Raw genomic sequence first — 23,968 nt, 5'->3', positions numbered from 1 at the left:
TATTAAAACACACACTTAAAAAAAATATAATTTTTTTACAACTAACTATAAATTCGGTAGGGTCGGCACAAATTTTGTAAGTAAGGTCTGGTTACCCAAACCACTTCATTTATTTGTGCTCATGTCTGAATTTCATTTATTTTTGTGCATTACATTATATTGTCCTTTTAATGCTATGAAATGTCCACATTGTGTATTGCATGTAACAAATGCTCTTCTCAGGCTTAAAAAATGCATTTGGTTCCTGACCTTCCCTACTAAATAGGCGCCGACAACGGTTATTATATTAAAGAGTTACAGCATGTTATTCTTTTTTGTTATGCTTTGTATCAATTTGACTTTGTACATATACGCACTGGACCCCTGATTGCTCTGCATCATCCTTAAAAAAATCATAAACCGATTGTGTATTACATTGTATTGTCTTTTGATGCTAAGAAATGTCCATGATGCTCTTATATCTATTGGACGAAACTCCAATTGTATATATTTGACCATTCTATACAAATACTATTCATTTCGCTTATTCTAAAATACAACTTGATACTAAGATAAACTTCAGTACATATCACGCTAGATGTTACACCTTCACATGTAATGCTTATTATTGTTAAATATTGTTTTTTCTATTACTGTTACAAATGTCATGCAATGCACACATGAACATGCTAGCTCATCTATTTATATTTACACCTCAACTTCCATTCCTTAAATGAACGTCATTTCGGCAATTGCGTTCATCAATCGATGAACGCAACATCTTCGGATATGTTCGGATCGCAATTCATTGCATAACAATATACATGAAAAATATTTATCTTGCTATTGTTTGTATTGTGTCAGGAGGTCCCGTAAAATATAAATCAACATTTTAGAAAGTGTTAGTTTTTTAAATTTTAAATGTGTAGTTGCCATAACTGTTTGAATTTTACATTTAAAAGTGATTTCAAGTGGTTGATCTTTTCCCGCGATATTGTGACGTCATTAAAAAAATGCTTCCGGGTCATTCTATTTACAGAATGGGTAGGAATGGGTTACTGAAAGTTTTTCTTAAATGAAATTAAGTTTTTTTTTTACAATTCTTGAATGAAATAATGAACTATTGGTGTAAATATAAGTAATGAATTGCAGGCTTGATGTCATTATCGGGGATATGAACGCAATTGGGCTGGTCAAAGTACTTGTGGAGTCCTTCGGACTCCACACACTTTGACCAGCCCAATTGCGTTCATATCCCCGATAATGACATCAAGCCTGCAATTCATTCCTTAAATAATTACTCATTCGTATTTCATGATGGAGTTTCGTTAGGATTTATAAGTATACATTTACTGTATTTACACTCGCACATTACTCAAAATGTGAGGCTAATATAAAGTTTTTATGTCTAAGACACAATGTGCTGTTGATTAAGACTAATTTGCCAGTTTTAGGTCATTCTTAAAATATAAGCTGGTTTTCTTTTCAGATGCGTTTTATACAGAATATTACAGAATGGTATGAGAAAAGACCAGCTATATATCACGGCCATTTCTACTATATCAACTTCCAAAAGTAAGTCATTTTAAATTCAGTAAGTGTGTATCATCTGGTTTTCAAATAAATAAGGGAAGGCTGTTGTGACAGCCTTCTTGTTGTCTAAGGCCGCTGTGGCTTCAACCTAATGCAACAACCTTGGCAATGACTAAAAAATGGTTTAAGATATTCAAATGAAACTTGGTAAACATGTTGCCAGAGATAACATTTACATGTATATAGCAATGCCCATTACTCTGGTTATAATAAATATTGAGTTATGACCCATGTTTGAATGAAAATGCAAGCACAGATGAGCAGTGGTTTTCCCTCGACAGTACTCTTGTCTGTAAAGTAAAGTTACTTAAAGTCAGTTTTGTTCAATAACTAAAAAGATAAAATAAAAAATTCTTGTTATTTGAACAAGTATATTCCAAAATATATATAAAAAACAGGCATGTTTCCATTGCTGAAATCAGTTCAATTACTAATGGTTTTCAATGAAATTGAACCAGATAGTTTTATCAGTGATATGGATATTGATCGGCATGTGCTGAGTGTGGATCATCTACAACATGGGGAACCTGCTGCAGTATCTGACCTGACAAAATGAAACATTAAAATCTTATTTCATTAACAACTGACTCTATAATGTATCATTGAAGCTGAAATATGACAATTTTGATATTATTTATGTATATATCACTTGTAACTGGCATGTGTCTGGTTGAGGAAAAATGATTCTGAGCTCATGAAAGTTAAAAATAATTAGACTGGTGGATATCAAATTGTATTGACATTATAAGGTGTAGAATTGTTGGACAGTAATTACTCGATGATTGGCCTAATGAAAATGTCCTTGCAGGAAAATTAACTGTTATGTCTTGTACGGTACTCAATCTGTTACATGTATTATATGTACAGTACTCAATCTGTTATGATATAAACTATACTCAATCTATTATGATATGTTCCGTCAATCTATTATGGTATGTACCATACTCAATCTAATATGGTAAGTACTGTACTCAATCTATTATAGTACAGTACACTCCACGCTGAACTACCACTTTCCTCAGTCACTCCGAGGGTTTTTTAATTTATCGCGGACATCTGCCGAGTAGATAACCACTTTTCTCGTTAAAATCTGCCAAGTTTTGCCGAGTTGCTCGTTTTCCGCCTAGGGTTATATTGCCAGTATCGCCAGTGATGGTGTTGTTTTATTGGCCTCAAAGCGGAACTTCGAGTTGTATGCTTTGCTACTACCTTGCTACTATTGAAAATAAATAATAACATTTGCAGTTATTCCGTTTATAAAAATCTTTTTTTCTCGTAAAGAAAGAAGGAAGACATAATCAATAAAACAATACGTCTATGTCTCGTTTGGTTATTTATTTACCTTTTAACTAATATTCGTTAATTGCTGAATGATATCCACACATTTAAGATATAACACCACATGTTTGTTTGTTTACCATTATTAAGTTATCCTCTTTTTATGTTGTTGAGAACTAAATTGGATATGAGTAATGCAGGTGTTGATTACCATGTAAGTGTGAATATTTTCCCTGTCACTATTTCTTTTGTGATACATATCAGTTGTTTTACCCGCATTCCAGATGATACTTTAATTGCATTGATGGTAAAAAAGTATGAAGGTAACTCATGTTCTGTGGTTAAAAAATATCGCCGATTCAATCAACATCTGTATGAAGATATTGTCGTAATCTATTTCCTTCTCTAAATGAATATAATTCAGCTTTTAATTGAACTATTTTATGAAAGATATTGTGTTTAAAAGATATTGAAACCATTACTTTTTAGTTAATAATTAGAAATTAATAGTATGAAACACAATCTAGTATTTTTGACAATGTGGAAGTCACGTGATATGCAAATTTCGTAGTGACGTATTGTGCGCTGAATTTAGACTACTTTTGGTTATCTGGCATGTTTGTTGTTGCGAAAAATGCATATATTTTTTTATCTAACTGTAACTGTAAATGTAAAAAAGTTAACAGAAATTAATTGAATATACGTAGCAAACAGAATGTTAACATTTCTTTTAGTAACTGGGACTAAAGTCAAATGAGTAAGATATGGCTCAAAAATTGACGTCGACATATATTTATTTTTTGCTCTGTCAAAGGATTACCAGTCGTATTATGTGCAAGTAAGTATGAAAAATATTGAAACAACACAAATACAGAACAATATTCAAATAAATTACACAAAATCGGATACATGTACAGTAGGAGATGGTTTCCTCAGAGTTTCGCGGTGTTTTCACTCCCGAGTAACGCGGAGATTGTAATTATACGTTCCACTGATCAGCCTCGGAGGGTGAACGAGTGAAAACGCAGAGAAAAGCAGATTTCGATAAATTGGATTTCATGTCCGCGATGACGAAAATCCGCCAAGGAAAACGGGAAGTGGTAGTTCCGCGTGGAGTGTACTGTATATACGGTACTCAATCCATAATGATATGTACCATACTCAATCTATTATGTTATGTACCATACTAAATCTATTATGGTATGTACCATACTTAATCTATTATGATATATACCGTACTCAATCTGTTATGATATGTACAGTCAATCTATTATGATATTTACCATACTCAATCTTTCATGGTATGTACCATACTCAATCTATTATGGTATATATATGTTACTCAATCTTTTATGATATGTACCGCACTCAAACTATTATGATATATACCGTATTCAATCTTTTATGATATGTACTGTACTCAATCTATTATAATAGGTACCGTACTCAATCTATTATGATAGGAACCTTACTCAATCTATTATGGTATGTACTGTACTAGTCTATTATGATGTATACCGTACACAATCTATTATGGTATGTACTGTACTCAATCTATTATGATATGTACCGTACTCAATCTATTATGATATGTACCCGTCAATCTATTAGGATATGTACGGTATTCAGCACACTTTGCCTGATCAACAACATTCGATAAGAAAGCTGAGAGTGTTAAAGGGTTAATTATGATGTAAATCAGGCTATATTGATATTGTTTGCTGCTTATGAGACATTATTCTCAGCAATTATGTATTTAACTTGTCAACATGATAGATGAATATAGATTTAAATTACCTAGCATTAGGCTAGTACTTTCTGAAGTGTGATAAAGACGAAATAAATACTGGAACAATGGGAGTAATCTGAAAAATGCATAAAGATACAAGTATTTATTTGCAAATTTGAGCTGTGTTGTCTTGTGTAAATGCGTGACATTACTGAGAATTCAACAGTTAACACTTTAATGCAAAATTGGCATATTCATTTTTAGTAAAATGTAAATGCCAATTTTGCATTTAAGTGTTTAACGTTGAATTCTCAGTGAAATGATTTTACTATGCCCCAAAAAGGTTGAACATATAGTCACCACTTTGTCCTACTGTCTGACTTTCTGTTCATCCGTCAGTCACACCCTAGAATAACTGCTGGTGGGATTTAAATAAAACTTGGTATAAAGTTAGATGACAATGAGAGAATTGCAGTGCACAAGAACCATAATCTTATCATGCATATTTATTATGTCATCTCCCCTTAACCATTTTTTCATAATTGTCGCTTATCTGGGCCATATCTTGGAGAGATTTCTAGAAACGTGATATATACTGTTACTTGGCGTGCACAAGAACCATTATCCTTTGTGACATATTTCTTTAGTTATCTTCACTTAACCTGATATTTTTCGGAAATTTGTGCTTGTCCAGGCCACATCGTTAAAAATACTTATACAGGATTGCAATGAAACTTGAAATTTAGATAGATGGCAATAAGAGGAAGGCCTGTACCAAAAAATCATAATTAATATATCCTGCATACTTATAAAGTTATCTCCGATTAACCTGAGGTTTTTCGAAAATGGGTGCTGTTCAACTTTTCTACAAAAATGCTACAACCATTCACCGTTTACCAGCACATTGTATTACAATTTCTGCCTTTTTATTTTAAATGGGTGTTTTGGGAGCATCCTTCGCTAACAGTGATACTCTTGTTATTTTAGTAGAAATTACAAATATAAATAAAAATTCCTGTCCTGTAATTGGATACACTGGGTAATCATATTTTACTCCAATTTTACTTCAATTGAGCTATCAAAAATATTATGCGGCATATTATAAGATTTTTTTTAATCAGGTTACTCACTTATTATTGAAACCTAAAATAGAATAACAGAACATTGAGCTTGATTACTTTGGAACTGCAGAATCTGAAATTCTAATGCCTTGCTACGGAACATGATGAAAACAGTCTCCATCCATCGCTGTCCCTTGTGAATCTTGTCATACAATCTGGCTTTCCAATGTTCATTTCCACGTGTCTCGCAGGACTATCAGATATTCTGCCTGGATAAAATTATACATCTGCAGGGGAGGTATCTAATCAAGCGGATAACATTCAATTAGCTGGGTCTTTATTTACTGTATTAAAGTGCGGGCACTGTTGGCCTCTTGTTACTGCCAGTGTTGCTGCCGGTCTTGTGTGAAATAAGGAAGTCCTTAGGGTAATCTTGAATAACATCAATTTCCTTCAACTTGAACCAGATAGCCAGATTTCAACTAGGATCAAATACATTTTCCAAGCTTTAGTGTTGTTGGTCTGAATATTAAGTCTTCAGTTAATCATAGTTTTCTGCTGACAATTCTTTCATGATGTGGTGATTTTCACATAAACGCCTTTACATGGCTGATGAGTTTGGGGAAGATATCTGTGGGCAAAGAAGAATTACTTTCCCTAGCTATATGAGAAACCAGGCTTATAATTTCACACCCTTTATGGCAGTTTTAGTGCTGCTTTTGGTTACGGCCATTCACTTTATCTGCTCAGGAAAATATTAAAATAGTTGTGGTTTTGTTTTGCCTTTTTGCCTCATTCTATTGACATTAATGAACCCTGCACATGCTTGTGTTCCTGTATCTCTTACACCTTATGTAAGACAAAAGAAATGTGAAGCAGGAAATTTATTTATTGAAATGTACCATATGTATTACAATTGGTCCATCACAAGCAAATATAAAACAATTTTTAGGATAATAATGGATTGTAATGGATTGTAAATGTCCTATTAAATGTGCTAGGCATGTGTCTTTTTGAGAACACTGCGTGCCCAAAATATAGACCCTAGAAAAATACCCCAGGTGTGTTTATTAGGGCGTGCACATTTTACAGAGTTTGAAAATTTAGAACAATAAGGAGGGCTGTACTACTCACCCCAGCATCCCTGTCCAGTTAAAGTTTTAGGGCAAGTTGGCATGTTCACTTATAAAACCAATACCTTTTATGTTTCACCTGTAATTCCTGGGGAATCCAGGCTCGATACATTCTGTTTATGAAACCTTTATTGATATTGTTTTTAATTAACTTTGTTGTGAACAGTTTAATGAAATTAAAGGGGCTATACACCGTATGATGAAAAAGCGAAAAAAAGAAAGAAAATTGTCGAAAACTGACATAAACTTGGTATCCATGTGTTCAATGCATTGAAACTAACTAACTGAATTACCACATAGTTTATAATTAATTTATTTTTCGCAGTTTTTTCGTATTATTCCTTTTAAAAAGATTACTATATATATGTCTACCTAGTAGAATTCATTCTTATGCGTGATTGGCTAGATTATGTTATCACGTGATATTACCAAGTTAGGTATATAGCTTAAATATTCCAATGGATAAGTGTAAGCCTTTGTAGCTCAGTGGACTGCAATTTTGGCGACACCAGTTCGAACTCGGTCTCCGACTCATTTTTTTTTTTACATTTTGGTATTTTTTTTACAATTATGACATCAAAGAGTAAAACATTTTATTAAATAATTGTCCTGAGATTTGTTACAGAAAAAAACAAAACTTTTTTTGGTGCCAATCTGGTGTATAGTCCCTTTAAGAAATTTTCAATATAACAAGTTCTTGAAGGTAAACAACTATTAAATATGGTTTTACATGGATGAAATGTTAAGATACTTTCCTTGATGCAGTGTGTTTTGATGTTTGTGTTCTTTCATTAAGTTATTAAGACAGTAAAAGTTTATGGGAATTTATTAACTGTTCCAAACAGCATGACTATATTGTCACACTTACTAGTGACTGATTCCAGGTTAAACCATTTTAATGATCACGATATGTATAAAGACTGCATTCCCAAAGGATATTATTAACTTTTGATTATTGTCCGATAGTGAATTACAATACTTGGTCTGATTCCATTTGATGGAGTCCAATTTTCAAACACTATCCTAAATACAAATAATGGCCTCTGATTGGCTGAGGAACAAAATTAGGTTAATGTCTTAAACAGTGTTTGAGACAAGTTAGCATTTTGACTTATATACCCAATACCCTGCATTCAATTTACATGTATTTCATGTTTCACACATTTGTTCAAGACCATTACAAATAGGTTAGAATACTCCATAGCATCCTAAATACAAATTATGGCCCCTGATTGACATAGGAACTTATGAATGTTAAAGTTTTGAGTGCACATAGTTTAAGTTCTAGTTGGAATTTTCACTTATAACACCAATACCCTTCAATCAATTGACTTCATTGTTAAAGGTCATCACACAATAAGGTTACATAACTCCATGTTATCCTGAATACAAATTATGGTTCTTGGTGACTTAAAAAGTTTGGTAAGAGTTTTAGGGCAACTTTTGGTTTGAACTTGGTTCCCGGTCATACAAGGAACTTCCTACTTCGCACAGTTGTTCTGGACCGTCACACAATTTAAGTAAGACAACTCTGTATGGCACATTATATGGCATGTTTTTGATTACCGTTTAAAACTGTGTATAACACACCCTTTTATACCCAGAAGTTCAATTTAAAAAAAAATGCCTGCCTCTTACATTAGTATTAGGCTTTTGAAAAAAAAAATCGGAGTCCGTTTATGGCTGAATTTACTAATAATTTTAGGGCTTCGAGGAGACCAACATTGGAGTTGTTATTTTATTATTTATGTACATGTACTGAACTATTTAATAACCTTTGCCATTTTCATGATTCATTAAAATTTGTCAAAACCAATAAATTGAAACGGCTGCCGATTTTTACATGTATTCACTGCATCCTATCTATGGTGTAATCTTTCATTACCTGATTGTTCACGTATTTTTCTCACTGCATCATACATTGTATAATACATTTTATCTAGAATACCATTAGTCCAAATAAATTTAATACTTCACACAATTGTTCATGGACATGGCACAATTACGTAACATAATTCCATATCTAAATACTAATTATGGCCGTTGATCATTTGAAAGTTTGGTTAAAGTTTTAGGGCAACTTGGGATTTAACTCGGATCTCCAATATTATTCATTGAATCGTCTTTAGGGCCATCACACAATTAGGTGACATAACTCTGTTTTATCCTCATATTTTATTCATATAATTTTATTATAATATATTTGACAAGCATGTATAACATTATAACGTTAAATGCATACATTTCTAAGACAAAGCAGTGTAAAGTGGAGCGTGCTCTCCTGCGACAGCTCTTCTTTTTGTATTGGATGATCAAATATATGTTTTTTTGCAGTTCCTAAAACGGGAAACATCTTTCAGTTCTAAAAAGGAACATTTTAACCACGTTTCTCTTACCACAATTAGTTTTGTCTCTTCCTTCCCATGCAGTCTTTTTTTTTTGCACACATGGCTTTTGCTGTATTTCATGAATCAGTGAAGAACTTGATGACTGATTAGATTTGGCTCTCGGTTTCTGCAGAATTGTTATTGGGACTCGCTCACAGATTTTATGTTTGGCAACATTTTTTTTTTAAACTTTGTTGAAATTGAATCATTTCAAGTTTTTTTAACCTCCAGACAGCAACTGGCAGATTCCCATTTGAACGTAGGTGTGTAAATACAAGTCTAAAATAAGATTAATTTTAATTGTGTTACTAACGCTTTTCTGCAAAATAGAGCTTGTTTGTCACTTTTTTTAAATAGATATTAACAAATGAGCTCTATGTTAAACTTTTAATGATGTTTTATGATTGTAACAAGCATTTTGTTCACAATTCACTCAATTTTTTTTCATGTCGGATCCCATAAAATGTAACCGACCCCTAATTGTTGTATATATCCATGGTCATTATTTCCTATTTTCTTTGACATTTATGATGCATAACACTTTGATACAAAATGTTATCTCTACTCTAATGATGATGTATTGCTGGCAATTTGAAGTTGAGCCCTGTGTGGAAACTTTAATATATTTATTTTTAAATAAATGAATAATAACATTTTAATGTTTTAAAAGCTTTCTGAAAAGGTTGATTCGCGGCGAATTTTATTGTCCATAGTATAGAAACAACATAATAAAGTTATTTAAGACTGGTCTTGTGATATATTCATATTTTCTCTAGAGGGAGAGTGGGAGGGGATCATCTTATCTGCTGTAGATGTCATGTTATTATCCCATTTCGAAATATTTCAGTGGGGGGATATAGATTTTACATTGTCTGTCCATCAAATTGGAGCCATTGCAATGTAACTACTGGACATAAATTGTTATCAATGAAACTTATGTCAAGTGTGTATAACCACAGTGGGCTGGTGCATTCGCTATTTCAATTTAAATGGGGCAGTAAAACAAGAGTTACTGCCCTTTAAGTACTAAAGACAACTTAAATTTGGCCATCCTCAGCCATTAGTATGTAAATTAAGGCAGAGGACAGAAATTATTGAAACTTAAATGTAATGTTTTAAGCTATAATGTGATGGTGCAAGTGTTAAAATCATATAAATCAAGTCAATGCACAATAAAAGAGTAATTGCCCTTTAATCAATATAATTAAATACTACAAAATGAGAACTCACAACAGTAAATCTCATCTTGAGTTTCAACCCAATGCATATTCATATTAACTTTAATGCTCCCAGAAAGGAAAGCACATAGTCACCACTTTGTATGAATTTGTATGTTGAACTGTCCATCTTAGCCCTGGAAATAGCTTAAAGCCTACTAATAGGAATTCAATTAAACTTGAATCATAGACAGAGGGAAATATGCACAAGTGCAATCCACAATAACCATACTCCTTTTTTGTCCTTTCTGAATCCTCCTCCTTTAAACTTACAGTAACAGTGTGTGTATACCTCGTGATAATTTGCGTCATAAATGCTACGTCAGAAGGCAATATTTTGCTTCTCATGAAGACTTTAAACAAAGATAAATTCACTCTTTCTTCATCATTTTCAATGAAACATAGCACATTTTACGCCGCTTACGGAGCCCCACCGTCGGGCTTTTACCAGAGTTTGATTGAGAGTTTAGTTTCATAAAACACTTTGACAAACCTTTTCACAATACGGCCGTCTGACAGAGCACTGTCAAAATTTTATTTTGGAAACAGGTTTGTCGAAATAATTGATAAAACTAATCACCTTATCAAACTTTGGTAATAAAAGAAAGGTGGGGCTATTTAAGCGGAATAGACTGCCCTTTGTTTTATTTAAAATTGTGTAGTAAAGGAAAAGTTATCTTTGATTTAAGTCTTTATTTTAAGCAAAATGTGGCCTTCCGACGTAGCTTATGTGACATAATTGATCACGTTGTATATACATGTACTGAGTAAGTTGTAATAAGGTAGCTGCTTGTCCGGTGACATACATATTTACTGAATTATCTCCCCTTTACCATACATTTTTATGCTTCAAGTCTTTAAACTTAATATACAGATATAACTATTTTGGAGAAGTGCAGTGCCAAGGAACCTTAACTCTGTCTTTGGTATTATTAAAATGTTTGCAGTTTGTTTATTTTTTATATTTAATTTTTATTCCGGAGCATTACTCCAAAAGTCTTTGAGGAGTTGACTGAAAGCTATATAGACAGATATATTCTATTGAAGAGAAGTGCAGTGAATAGGAACCATCACTCTATTTGCAATATGTTTTGAGTTATTGTCCTTTGTTATTTTCTTTTGCTTTTTTGTCTAAAGCATTACTCTAGAAGTCATTTAGTTATTTGGCTACATTCGGATATGATAGTCTGTGCCTGCTTCTTCAACTTTCACTTTTCTTACAAATTGTTTGTATCTGCTCCTTTATTCTTAAATCAATAGGGATGATTTCAAAATCACTTGTTTTAAATAAATTATTTTTGAGGAGTTTTTCTTAATTTGGAGTCTTGAAATGTTTAATTCTTTGACAATGAAATGCCTACAGGTGAGGAAACCAGTTGTCCAATTGCTTGATTTCATTATATGCCCACTAGTGAAAATGGATGAACAAGTCACGTGATTTAAATGTGTTGTAAGCTCTCTTGCAAATATATATAAAATTCACTATTTTTAGGTACTTGTTCATTTCTGCTTTTGTTTTTGTTGATCAGATGCATATTCTTTGAGTTTTACCCACATAATTTTATGATGTTCTAAGTGGTTTCCAATTCAGGGTGCTTCCAGTTCAAAATGATTCCATCCACACTTATCATAATATTTTATTATGGATTATAGGGTTTATACATTTCAGGAAGAGTAGGATACTATCAGCATATTTTGATAATCCTCTGGAGGATTTGGGTGTTATCTTTCAAGACTTTGTAGGAATATTCAATATTTTTCATATAAATTATATTCTTGATTTTCCACTGTTAAGCCATTGTTTCATTTTAGGCATAAACTTATGAATTAATTTTCCATTTGTTGCTAACCAGATGTCCTAAATGTATTCTTTAGAATACCCCATGGTATGACTGGCAGACATATTGTTCCGGATGAAATAAGAATATGAGTACTGTTCTGTTTATCTTTAAATATTTCTAAGAATTTTATCATATGAACTAAACATTACTGCATGATGTTAAGTTTCGGCTCTCCACTGAATACTTCTGTTTTTTAACTATCGATCCAACCCTTGCATGTCAAAACATTCAGATAATTAAGGTTGTGAATGTGACATTTTTATCATCCAGACAATTTTGAATGAATTATTTAAATCAGTAATATATTTCAAGTTTTTTTTTACAGAATATCCAGAAGGCCATGTCCCATGTGGACAAATAAATATACCATATAGTGTTTACAGACAATTCAATGCATACATATTACAAAACTAAACAACCAAAATAAAATAAATATCTAATAAACTTATACATCAATTGCATAGGATGAGTAAATCAAAATATTTTGGTTTAAACACAAGGAGAGATGTCTTAATATTAGCTCTAAGCTATCTCTCCAATCCTTTACCCTGTATACTTGTAATATGCTGATATATTAACCCTTAAGCTGCTGATGGCGATTTTAAAGGCTTTGCAAACAGCTTGGAGCCAGACCAGACGCCGAGTAACTCGGCGCCTGGTCAGGTTCCAAGCTGTTTGCCACTCAGTCAATATATCCCCAAAGTTTTAAGTAAATTGAAAGAAATTTAGAATAAACCAGACGACATTTTTGAGCAGACGACAATTTACCCAGCATGCAAAGGGTTAACAACATATGAATACATTCTGTTTAAACCAAAATATTTTATCATGCAATCTATTAATTAAATTAACATGCCATTAACTTAACATGTATAATCACTGATAAGTGGAAATAAAAAGTATACAATAGTTGTTCTATGATGAGAGTTATAAATAAGCTAATATCTCTAACTCCCTTTATCGGACATTTCCTATTCAAAACAAAACTGTAGGGAGCCTTAGGGAAATCACTAAAACTCGAGAATTTACTTTGTAAAAGTCTTACCAATTCAGTTTAGATTAGTTTAAGAACTGTTTTGGTAACATAGTACAGAGAATCATTGTACATGAAAACATTGTGTAAATATTTAGTTAAGTAACAATACAGACAGAAAGTATGTGACTTAGTGAAAATTTATATTTAAACCAAACTTAATATAGCTTACTGGTATTAATTTAAAATGTTTTGATAAATCTGAATATATTAAATATCCGTCTGTCAGTTTTTCTTCTTGTATTTTTATTTATTCATTGATACAGATCAAAAGAAAGAAATGTACTTTTATTTGATCATTTAGTTTTAAATTACATTTCTGTCGGAAATTCATGAAAGTTTTGAATTACAGAACTATCAGAAATTAATTAGATTTAGCCATGTTTGAATGTGAATCTTAGTTAAGTATTTATTTTTATTGGAAGACCAACATTACAAGTAATGCACTTGTTAAATGTCAATTAGCGGCTGTTTTGATGTAATCAAATATAAAACATTTCTGAACATTATGAAAAATATATCAAAGTGAGAGGCTTAGACATGAAATTAATTTTATAATTATGAGAGAAGATAGTAGAAAGATTAAAATAATAAATACACATATTCTGCATGCGGCATGATTTAAACATTCTGGGAGTAGGGTAGAAGGGTTATGAGAAGCTATCAAGGGGTGTTAGTCATCCTGCTAAACCATACTGGCTAGGACAGAGAATGATACTTAAAAAATGGAGTTAATAAGGAACATAAAATACTTATACATCAATCTATTCCATACTGATACTTGTCGCCCAGACAAATTTTGAAGTACATACATAAGCAACAGGCTAGAGCGGCAGTGTTTGAAATGCTACATAATCAATCAAGTTTTTACTGGTAACATTCAAATATTAGTTAGACAAGTGAGTTATCACATACTTATCTTTATTGCTGAGGAGCCATATAAACTTCTTTTTTTCTAACTTAGTTACATAGTTCAAATTTCTACAGCAGTCTTAGCATTAGAAAGTTTTTTTTGGCAATCATAACTTTTCCTGGAAGTAATGAAGTGGATTTCATCTGCAACTTCTCCAGAAAAACACACCGTAAAAAATATTTTATCCGCTGTAATATTCTTGATAGATATATAATAGATGCATAGGGTGCATGTTAAAATGAAACCCTGAAGAGCAGCGATAGATACATTAACAGCAAAAAAAGTTGCATTTGTGCAAGTTTTTAGTCTGGTTAAAGTACCAGAAAGAGACGAAATACCCACAGAAAGATCCCCCTGTGGAGTCAGGACAGTATGAAGTAGACGTTTATTTTAAATTACAATTTTATGTAATTTTCTATATTTTCTAAAACAAGTTCTCTTGTTTTTCAGGCTGGGTTACAATGACCGCCTTCCAGTGTACATCAACATCATCAGAAAGCCCCTTGAACGCCTTCTGTCCTACTATTACTTTGTGCGATATGGGGACAACTTCCGCCCACACATTAAACGAAGAAAGATGGGAAATGATATGGTAATAGGGAGATAATGTTTACTTTATTCTTTACCAAATTTAAATGTCCAATTTATTGTAGACTCTCATTTTCAACACATGACCGAACAATTTATTTTTGTTTCGGGACACATGCACGTACAAAAGATTCTGTATATTTTCATACTGTACAATTCACTGGTCCCATGTTAAACCTATGATAAAGACTGATATGCGTAAAAAGGTTCTGAATGAAAATAGGGATTGACAGATGCTCTTTAGGTAGAATGACTAACTGCTCATCCAATATGGTTTTCGGAGCTGTGTACTTGTCCAAATATATCTATGTATTGTACAGAACAATGTTAAATAACATATTAATGTTGCATAAAAAAGTTTAGTTTTCTCTCATATTGGATATATTGCCTTAAATTTTATTATTTCTTACTCAGCCTAATCAGGGTTTGTCCTATAAGTGCATTACTCTGCATATCTTATCTACATAGGCCAGAAGAGCTTTAGCTATGGCACAGTGCCTGTAGGTCGTAAGTGCGTCCATTTGTGCATCTATTCGTCTGTAAAAAATAGCTTGTAAACATGTTCAAGTCGTCAGTTTTGATTGTATCCCAATCAAACTTATACATTAGTTAGATATCCATGGGAGCTCACTTCCCTGTTTTACCCATGCATGACTGGATTATGGCCCTTGAAATCCTGCAATCCTACATAACTATTTTTAAGGGAGACAACTTTGTTCCAATAGTTATGTTTTATTGTAGTAGTTCTTTCCTTTTAAAGAAGGCAACTTTCTTTCCAATTGCCCTTAAAAACATGTAATTGCTTCCCTTTAAATGTGAGTCCTGTATATTGTATAAAAATCATGCCAATAGAACTTAGGCCCTCATGGGGCTCTTGTTTATCTGATCTTCACCAAACTTGAACAGTAGTTAAATATTGATGATAACTTTGTTCCTTTGGAAAACCATCCAGATCCGCTCATGCATGACTGGATTATGACCCTTCAAATAGTCAAAATTGCTATAACAGGGCTCTTGCAAGGGTCAATCTTGGCAAACTGGTTGCCTTAGATTTCAAGACTTTGCCCATTCTTAACATCAAACTGATATTGACATCGCCATCAATTTTTAGCAAATTGTAAATATGCTGTCAATCATGCAGTATTATGCCCCTGTCCCAGGAGTCAAAAACATTGCAATTACTCATTCAGTTTCTGCATTCGCTAGATCAAACAATATTGACATGGCCAGGGGTCGACACTAACCATTTTTCCAAGGGATCCCGAAGGGACACCAACATTTGAAATCAGGTGTCCCTTCCTGAAATTAGGAGTCCCTTCCATTTTTTACATTTTTTTCATTACTTAACCTGTTTTAATAATAAATCTAACATGCACATACAGTGTCTAAGTCCCTTTTGTTTTCAGTCAAAAACGAAGATGGATACAATGTAAACAAAAACTTGATGGTTGGTACTATTTTTAGATTTTTGTAAAATACGCATTAAATAAGTCATGGTTCAAGGTCTTGTCATATGTCAGTGCTTTTGATTAAGAAACAGTTGGACTATTACATCTGGCTTGTGAAAACTCAAGATTATATTAAGTAGAGCTGCTGATCAATCAATCAGACTGCCCAACAGGTGTAGTGCATACTGGAAGAGCAGACGACCGAAAAATTGTGTATGTTAATTTTGGCGCCAAAATGTCGTAAAATTTTATACATTGATTGCATTAATAAAACTTTGGGAATTTTATTTTTATGTTGTTTCGATCAAAGCATAAAACAAAAAATGTTGAATAGTAGGATTTCGGTATTTGTGCCGTAAATGTTAGTGTAACAACTCGAAGGTCGCATCATTAAGTCATCAAGGTTAGCAGTGTTGGCATCTTTTTTGGGCGGTTCTGACACATAAGCAAAGTAATTCAACATAATTATTGTACCGATAATAACAGTCTGTCACCTCTGACCTTGTTGATTGTAAACAACAAAACGGAAGTGTTAACCCGCATGCACACTGTGAAATGACCTGTTTATTTATAGATTCATGACGTAACTATAGTCAAAAAGTCAGCCACACTATCACTTTTGTGTGTGCAACGTATTAATAATAATATCATTTTTGCATGCACTTTTAAGAAATTTAGGGGGACCTAAATTTATGTAATAAATAAAAGAAACGCTATTTATTTATTGATGTTAAGCTTTTATCGTTCAAAATTTAAGTGTCCCAACGGAATACCGGACTTTGAAGTTCAGGTGTCCCTCCCGAAAAATTGGTGTCCTTGGGATCCCGGGACCCCGTTAGTGTCGAACACTGATGGCTGATTTTTTTTTAAATTTATGACAAGGGATTATTTATCTGTATCTGACTGGTAACCATGTCAATTAGCAGCAGTCAAACTCAATGACGTAAATAACTCTGAAGGCTGCATCCACTAATTTATGTAATGAATACCTTCGTCAGTTTTCGCTAACTATGGCTTTGAAAAACAACACTGCTAAAATATCAGTTGAAATTGAATTGTTTTTAAGTTTGTTAAATTGCATTTTAATTTTCGGCTAAAAATAAGGATTTATTCTTTAAGATTTTAATGCATAACAGAAAAGTAAACAATATTCATAGCACACATGGTCTTAAAAGTGTGAGAACTGGTAAAAACTTACTTAATGTCAATTTAAATAAAAGTAAAAAAGGAGAACTGTTAGACATAAATCATTGCCACTGTACAATATGATTATTTTACATAACAGTTTGATTACTTTGCCATTTATCAAAAAGAACAATATAGGAAAATTGGTAGTGGGAACATTAAATGTTTTTGTTTATTTCCGGAAATATTATAACTTGATAATGAAACAGAAAGGAAAAGCGAGACAAAAGTTGCTGCACAATCGCTGGTGCATATTGGATTTTGACAAGGATGCATTGGTTTAAAGAACGAATAGTACATGCAGAATACCGATTAAATAAACAGCCATTGAATGAATAATATCATCAGGGTCAGAACATACTTTTACTAGTTATACCCCCCGACAAACGAAGTTTGAAGGGGGTATATTGGATTCACCCTGTGGTCGGTTTGTCAGTCAGTCCGTTGCAATTTACCTTGTCCGGAGCATAACTTAAAAACTACTGGATGGAATTGGATTAAACTTAATACAATGATAGGGCATAATGAGAGGAAGTGCAGTGTACAATAACCATAACTCTATTCTTGCTTATTACTGAGTTATTGCCCTTTGTTACTTTTTTTTTGTGTCCGGAGTATAACTTGAAAAGTACTGGATGGAATTCATTGAAACTTCATACAATAGTAAAGCGCAATGAAAGGAAGTGCAGTGTTCAAGAACCATAACTCTACTTTAGCTTATTACAGAGTTATTGCCCTTTATTTGTTTTTTTTTTGCTGTCAATTTTTTTTCCAGACATTAACTTGCAAACTACTAGATGGAATTTATTAAAACTTCATACAATGGTAAAGCACAATGAGAGGAAGTGCAGTGCACAAGAACCATAACTCTATTTCAGCTTATTACAGAGTTACTGCCCTTTGTTACTTTTTTCTTGTCCTGAGCATAACTTGAAAACTATTGGATGGAATTTAATAAAACTTCATACAGTGATAGATCATAATGAGAGGGAGTGCAGTGTATAGGAACCACAATTCTATTTCAGCAAATTACAGAGTTAGTGCCCTTTGTTACTTTTTCTTGTCCGGAGCATAACTTGAAAACTATTGGATGGAATTAAATAAAACTTCATACAGTGATAGATCATAATGAGAGGGAGTGCAGTGTACAAGAACCACAATTCTATTTCAGCAAATTACAGAGTTAGTGCCCTTTGTTACTTTTTCTTGTCCGGAGCATAACTTGAAAACTATTGGATGGAATTAAATAAAACTTCATACAGTGCTAGATCATACTGAGAGGGAGTGCAGTGCACAGGAACCGCAATTCTATTTCAGCTAATTACAGAGTTAGTGCCCTTTGATACTTTTTTCTTGTCCGGAGCATAACTTGAAAACTATTGGATGGAATTTAATAAAACTTCATACAGTGATAGATCATAATGAGAGGGAATGCAGTGTACAGGAACCACAATTCTATTTCAGCTAATTACAGAGTTAGTGCACTTTGTTACTTTTTTCTTGTCCGGGGCATTACTTGAAAACTATTGGATGGAATTTTATAGAACTTCGTACAGTGCTAGATCATACTGAAAGGGAGTGCAGTGTACAGGAACCGCAATTCTATTTCAGCCAATACAGAGTTAGTGCCCCTTGTTACTTTTTCTTGTCCGGAGCATAACTTGAAAACTATTGGATGGAATTTAATAAAACTTCATACAGTGATAGATCATAATGAGAGGGAATGCAGTGTACAGGAACCACAATTCTATTTCAGCTAATTACAGAGTTAGTGCACTTTGTTACTTTTTTCTTGTCCGGGGCATTACTTGAAAACTATTGGATGGAATTTTATAGAACTTCGTACAGTGCTAGATCATACTGAAAGGGAGTGCAGTGTACAGGAACCGCAATTCTATTTCAGCCAATACAGAGTTAGTGCCCCTTGTTACTTTTTCTTGTCCGGAGCATAACTTGAAAACTATTGGATGGAATTTAATAAAACTTTATACAATGATAGATCATAATGAGAGGGAGTGCAGTGTACAGGAACCGCAATTCTATTTCAGCTAATTACAGAGTTACTGCCCTTTGATACTTTTTTCTTGTCTAGAGCATAACTTGAATACTATTGGATGGAATTTAATAAAACTTCATACAGTGATAGATCATAATGAAAGGGAGTGCAGTGTACAGGAACCGCAATTCTATTTCAGCTAATTACAGAGTTACTGCCCTTTGTTACTTTTTCTTGTCCGGAGCATAACTTGAAAAGTATTGGATGGAATTTAATAAAACTTCATACAGTGATAGATCATAATGAGAGGGAGTGCAGTGTACAGGAACAGCAATTCTATTTCAGCCAATTACAGAGTTATTGCCCTTTGTTACTTTTTTCTTGTCCGGAGCATAACTTGAAAACTACCGGATGGAATGTAATAAAACTTTATACAATGGTACAGCACAATGAGAAGGAGTTCAGTGTACATGAATCACTACACTATTTTAGCCTTAGAGTTATTGCCTTTTTCTGTGTTTTTTTTTGTCAAACTTTTGTCCGGACAGTAACTTTAGAACTACTAGATGGAATAGTATAAAACTAAGCTCTAGTTTAGACTGGATGAGTTGTTAAACCACCATGTTTAAGAGAAGGAAAAATGATAACAACGTATTCCATTAAAGTTTTATTATCCCACACCGAATCAAAGGTTTCAGGAGGGGGATATTGTTTTGGCGTTAACCGTCCGTCCGTCAGTCCGTCCGTACATACGTATGTACGTCCGGTACCATATCTTGGTAGGCATTGATCAGAAAATGTTCAAACTTGGTCAGAATGTTCCCCTTGATCAAATCTCGTCCACTTGTAAAAGTAGGTTACATGGGGTCAAAAACTAGGTCACTAGGTCAAATCTTAGAAAATCTTTGGAACACACTAGATGCATTATACATGGTCAAATATTCATAAAACTTAATCAGAATATTTCCTTGATGAACTCTTGGTCGTAAATAACACTGGGTCTCATTTGATCGAAATTAAGGTCACTAGGTCAAATCTTAGAAAAATCTTGTCCGGAACCATATCATGGTAATGATTGGTCAAGTAATGTTTAAAATTGGTCATGATGTACCCCTTCATGTAATAGGGACCACTTAAAAAAGTGGGTCACATGGGGTCTAAAACTAGGTCACTAGGTCAGATCATAGAAAAATCTTTGGAACAAACTAGAGGCATAATATATGGTCAAATATTCATAAAACTTAATCAGAATGTTTTCGTTGATGAAATATTGGACTATTTAAAACTGGGTCACATATGATCGAAAATTAGGTCACTAGGTCAAATCTTAGAAAAAAATTGTCCCGAATGTAATGATTGGATGGATTATGTTCAAACTTGGTCATGATGTACCCCTTGTTGATGATTTTTCCAGCATGAAAATTGGTTCTTATACGGTAGATCTAATTAAAATCCTGAAAATTCTAATTTTTATTTAAGTTTTAGAAATTATTTAAAGTTGTATGGGTATATACCTGGTATCTTATGATCTTAAATTTCGAAGAAAGACCACGAAATAATAAAACCGGATCTTGACTCTTGAAAATCTTATTTTAACTGTTGAAAACTAGAACTTGGCTCTTGCGTTTCAAACCCTGTTGAAAGCCCTCATAGACATATATATACTCTGTACATTACAGGAACTATCAAATCTCAATATAAATGTTACGATAAGTATCACTTCTCCTAAAAGTATCCCCACTTCTCCCTGACTGGAGGGAGAAGTCACTTAGAACTCCAAAAATGTTCAGCCTAGTTAGAGCCCTGTATAATTGAGCTTATGAAACATGCATCATCACAGCACTACTGGATTATGGCCCTTGAAACTGTCAAAAGCGGTTGTTTACTTAACTTAGACAGTAGTAAGATATTAACTTAACCACTGTTTCTTTTGAAAATCAGCCCGATCCGCTCAGACATCACTTACCCATTCTAACAAGCCGGTAATAGAAAGTAACCAAACAGGCCATGCCAGTAAAGCAGAGGCCCTCATGGGCCTCTTGTTTACATTTAGTTTGTCTGCAATTTGACGATATTGTGAAAGCCGGGTGTCGTCGTTGTCGATGGCGACATAGTGCAAGAAATTTAACCATGGCCATCACTCAAAAAACGTTGAAACATTTATAAAATTAAACTTGGAACACATGGTGCCAGGCTTTATAAATACATAAAAAGCAAGACCCATAACTCTTTCATTATGGTTGAGTTACAATTCTTGTTTTGACGGAAAAAGGGGGGGCATAATGACGGTTTCTCATGAAAGAAAACACACCAAAATCAGCAAAAACAAAAGTGTGCAGTTTCTTTTGGGATTACCGGTAAGTGTATTTCAAGCAGAGTAAATTCCTTGACTTCCTGCTGTTATTGATAATTACATTATACTTCATCTATAATTTGATAATGGGTTTGAGTGATTTGTAATTGTAGAGCAGTGGTGAATTATATGAGTTATTTTACATTGCAAAAAGGTTTTTAATGATACTTGTGAGAGTATTAAGGGTTGATAAGGCAGTGTAAAATATTGACTCAATGGTACTGCTGAGAACAGTTATGCCAAGAACTGTATTTCTAAGGAAACATGTTTAATCGTTGAAAATGCAGTGTACATTTCACTGATTTGTAGCAAATACCATCTCAATACTCTTACGCAAGTATTGTAGACTGTCTTAAGTTCATGGGGTTCTTTTTTTATGAATTTTTAGTGCAGGCCAAATTTGCTTGGTTTAAACTTTGCAACACTCAAGATTTATCATTGGCAAACATGGGAAATTAATATATTTTGAAAGGTTGTTATTAAAATTCCTCTGTCCATGTGTCCATTCTTTTGCCTGTTTTTTGTCCATGTCCAGGCTTTGTCATGCATTATGCGATTTTGAAACAACATGGCACGGACTTATGGAACACAAAGGCAACCCACGTCCCTTCCCCAAAGGTCAAGGTCACACTAAGAGGTTAATTGTTATGGAATACTGCATATAGTTATGCAGATAAGAGAATAGGAGGGAGGAGAGTAGGAGGCACAGATATTGAGCACAATGTGTGTCGTGTGCAAGACCAATATACCTAGCTCAAAGGTCAAGATCAGACTTAGAGGTTTATCATTATGGAATGCTGCATGTATTCTAGGGATGGCAACGAATACTCGAGTTCTCGATCGAACGTTCGAGTACTCGAGTACCAAATCACTACTCGAGTACTCGGAATTTTTTTTTTTAAATCTATAAAAATCACCAAATACATGATTTACAGACAAAATATCAGATCTGGTTAGTTGCCAATAGGACAGTTTACAGTCCCTCTAATCCCCGCTGTGTTCACAATTGACCTCAATCAATTAGTTGACAGTTGTTGTGATAGTTGCAAACTGTCAACAAAGGACCCCTATTTTAAATTAGCACTGATGTCAATTAGCGAAGTTTTGATAGCGGTACTTTCACCTACATAATCCTATTGTATACCAATTAGAGACCTTTCACCAAACAGTGGAAGCTATGGAGCGAAAGAGTATCGAGAATTGATTTCTTAAATGGCGTATTTTAACTATTTTTGCAATGATAATCACAATTGATTGGTTGATATTTTAAATCAAGAAATATGAATATTGATGAGGTAAACAAGAGTTACACAGTACGAAACACTATCAATTTAAAAAAAATAATTTGTAGAGTGAACAACTGAACTTCGTATTGAATTTCGTTCACTTCTTTTATGTATGCTGTTAATTTTCGTTCATTGTAATTCCGATTGTTGTTCATTTCTGCAGTCCAAACTTGTATACAATGAAACGAATAAGACAAACTAAAAGCCTGAAACAACATTTGTTTTCTTTTTATATCATTAATTGTTTAAATACGTAATGAAATGCACAATATACATCATTAACGATACATGTATACACAATCTTGTCTTTGCGAACATAAATCAATTTTTCGATCGAACGATTGTCCGAGTACTCGAGTATTAATTTTACTACTCGTTGCCATCCCTAATGTATTCACATAGAGTATAAGTGGTATTGTCTGTGCTGTAACTTAGTCACGCAAGTGGGGATTATGAAAAACATGCTTCAGATGTTCGGCAAAAAAGATTAGTGTGTCTTGAAGTCAAAGTCGCGTTAATCATAATGGAAATCTGCATATATGCATAAACAGAATAGGTGGTCAAGTCGGGGCTGTCATGTTTTCATGGCAGACAAATTTTGAAATAACATGCCACAGATGTTTGGCACATAAAGGCAACATGTCAGTTGCAAAGTGCAGGTCCCTACCTCTTAGTTAATCGCTTCTCCACACTTGAACTCAACAACTATAGGTTCATCATACTCTCTGAATGTAGACATATTCCATTGATCTGTCCTATCTGGCTCTTCGGGGGCATTCGTCACTAATAGTGACATCTCCTATTAATTTGCAAACTGTTATATATCACTTATTTTCAACAACAAAATGTGAACTAAGTTTGAGACATTTTATAAGCAGGACGGTGATACAGTCAACCTCAAGTTTCCGTCTTCACCAGAGGTAAATGACACCACACACATGTACGCAA

The 23,968-nt window shown here is 33.5% G+C and overlaps 1 protein-coding gene across 1 annotated transcript in view; it reads left to right on the top strand.

The window, feature by feature from the left end:
* Positions 1-23,968, top strand: part of LOC128224312 (heparan sulfate 2-O-sulfotransferase 1-like) — a 41,633-nt gene that overhangs the window by 4,452 nt on the left and 13,213 nt on the right. Inside the window, exons 4-5 of the mRNA XM_052934122.1 lie at positions 1,469-1,554; positions 14,615-14,756. Coding sequence (XP_052790082.1) covers positions 1,469-1,554; positions 14,615-14,756 — 228 coding nt within the window. The remainder of the gene's footprint in view (positions 1-1,468; positions 1,555-14,614; positions 14,757-23,968) is intronic.

This window comes from Mya arenaria, chromosome 17, assembly GCF_026914265.1.
Source record: "Mya arenaria isolate MELC-2E11 chromosome 17, ASM2691426v1".
In the NCBI taxonomy this organism is placed as follows: Eukaryota; Metazoa; Mollusca; class Bivalvia; order Myida; family Myidae; genus Mya; species Mya arenaria.
This window is presented reverse-complemented; position numbering and strand designations above follow the sequence as displayed.